Source organism: Sinocyclocheilus rhinocerous, unplaced genomic scaffold (assembly GCF_001515625.1).
Source record: "Sinocyclocheilus rhinocerous isolate Xijiao unplaced genomic scaffold, SAMN03320098_v1.1 scaffold3807, whole genome shotgun sequence".
In the NCBI taxonomy this organism is placed as follows: Eukaryota; Metazoa; Chordata; class Actinopteri; order Cypriniformes; family Cyprinidae; genus Sinocyclocheilus; species Sinocyclocheilus rhinocerous.
Genome location: NW_015660506.1, coordinates 897,014 through 898,852, shown reverse-complemented (window position 1 = coordinate 898,852; position 1,839 = coordinate 897,014). Strand labels below are relative to the sequence as shown.

General features: G+C 40.0%; 1 protein-coding gene across 1 annotated transcript in view; it reads left to right on the top strand.

Annotated features, from left to right (window-relative positions):
* The window catches only part of rif1 (replication timing regulatory factor 1), a 28,480-nt gene that overhangs the window by 14,571 nt on the left and 12,070 nt on the right, over positions 1–1,839 (top strand). Inside the window, exons 21-24 of the mRNA XM_016534434.1 lie at positions 822–921; positions 1,001–1,280; positions 1,361–1,403; positions 1,512–1,712. Of these exons, the coding sequence (XP_016389920.1) occupies positions 822–921; positions 1,001–1,280; positions 1,361–1,403; positions 1,512–1,712 (624 nt within the window). The remainder of the gene's footprint in view (positions 1–821; positions 922–1,000; positions 1,281–1,360; positions 1,404–1,511; positions 1,713–1,839) is intronic.

Here is a 1,839-nt window from a genome sequence, read left to right as displayed (position 1 = left end):
GCATATATCTACTACAGTACACGGATCCATTTAGAATAACTGAACAGCAACATACACATGACAAGTCAAAACATTATCGTGAATGTGTGTGGAAACAACGTGAATGTATGGAAATGTCTGTGCATAAATACAATGTGCGATCAGTGCGTCAAGAGCTCATACACGCATTATTATAACGGACTCACGCGTGCTTACTGTACGACTCCTGTACGCCACCGCAATCGTCTTTACCTTGATTGCAGTCTTCATCCATCAAAACTTTATTAGTGAGACTGGTTATCCAGTCGAGAAACCGTAGTTTGCGTCTCATCTGGTCATACAGCGGTGGGATGTGTTGACAATCCGTTCAGTCTGTACTTCACACAAGCGAGTGACGTGTGAGGGCTCGCGCTCTTCAGAGACAATCACAGAATATGACAGCTTGTGTTTAAAAGCGAAACACTGGAATGAATAATTCAATGAAAACGCAACGCGAGTCTCTGTTCTCTCTGCAATCTCTGTAATCAGCCTGGTTTCCTTTATATTAGCGCTGTTTTGGACGGATTGTTTGAATGCATTCGTTTACTGGATCATTGGACTGAAAACTTTCCCGGAGTTTAGTGGCTTTAAATTATCTAATCGCAAGCAGAGTAGCAAAATTGGGTTAAAGGGTTAGAATAGAAATTGTGCTTCAGTAATTTTGTGTTAATTGCGTTAAATTATTTTAACGCTTTAAGGATTGTAAAATTAATTGCATGCGTTAACGCGTTAACGATGACAGCCCTAGTTTATATGTTTGTTTATATGTATACATGTCATTTATTTATTTATTTATTTTTTAGAGTATGCCTATGCTAGATGCAATAGCAAATATCTTGCTGGCCATCATTGAGAGTATGGACTTCTCTCCTTACACCCCACAGTTCCAGCAGAAGATGAAATGTAAGGCTTTTGCTTCAGATTCAAATGGGCAAAGTTGTGTAATGGCACTGTGTCACCATGTTTTCATGTTAATCCGTAGCTCCTCATACACCCTTGAGTTGGGTGCGCAAGAGAAGCAAAGCCCTGGGGAATCTCTCGACCTTCCACGTTCTCCTGGTGCAGACTCTAGATGCATTCCTTTCTGTGGATTTCTCAGAAGCATCTGTAGAGTCCACCGGTGGAGTTTTAAATGGAATTGGCTTGACGCTGGTCTCTAACTTGTCAACTCTTTTCACTAATATCACACTGCCGACGTTCATACAAGAGGTGCTGTCCTCCCTCACCAAACCACTCTCATGCCTTTTTGAACTGGTCTCCAGGTGTGTGACATTTTCTCATCTTTCATACTTTGAATTTTTTTTTTTTCCCATTGTCTAACACTGTTTTTCATTTATAAAAGTCATGATGAACCATCAAAGCTCAGTGCAACACTAGGACCCAAGGTAAGAATTTACCCAGCTTTGAAATCGAAACCACAGGTCTGATGTGTCTTTTATATGTAGGGTTTGTCTGGCTTTATTGTATTTATTTATTTGCTGTTTTTCTCGTAGTTTGAGAAACTGGCCACGGACCTGCTTGGGTGCCTTCAGACACAATCAACTGTGCATGATGATGAGATGCTTGTCATGTTGTCGCCCTTGCTCTGTGTGCTTTTTCTGCACAAGAGCAAGCAAATTCGCACTGTGGTCACGCAGTTCTGGAATGCCACTTTTGGAATTGCACTCACCTTGACTTACCCTGATCCTCTTAAGTATGTTTTCATGCCATTGTTGGGTATTTTGTGTGAAATGTAGCATTGGCTCATTTTCAGATCTTTAAATCTGTAAGAATGCTTGTCTTAAAATTTGTGTTTTAAATATATATATATATATATATATA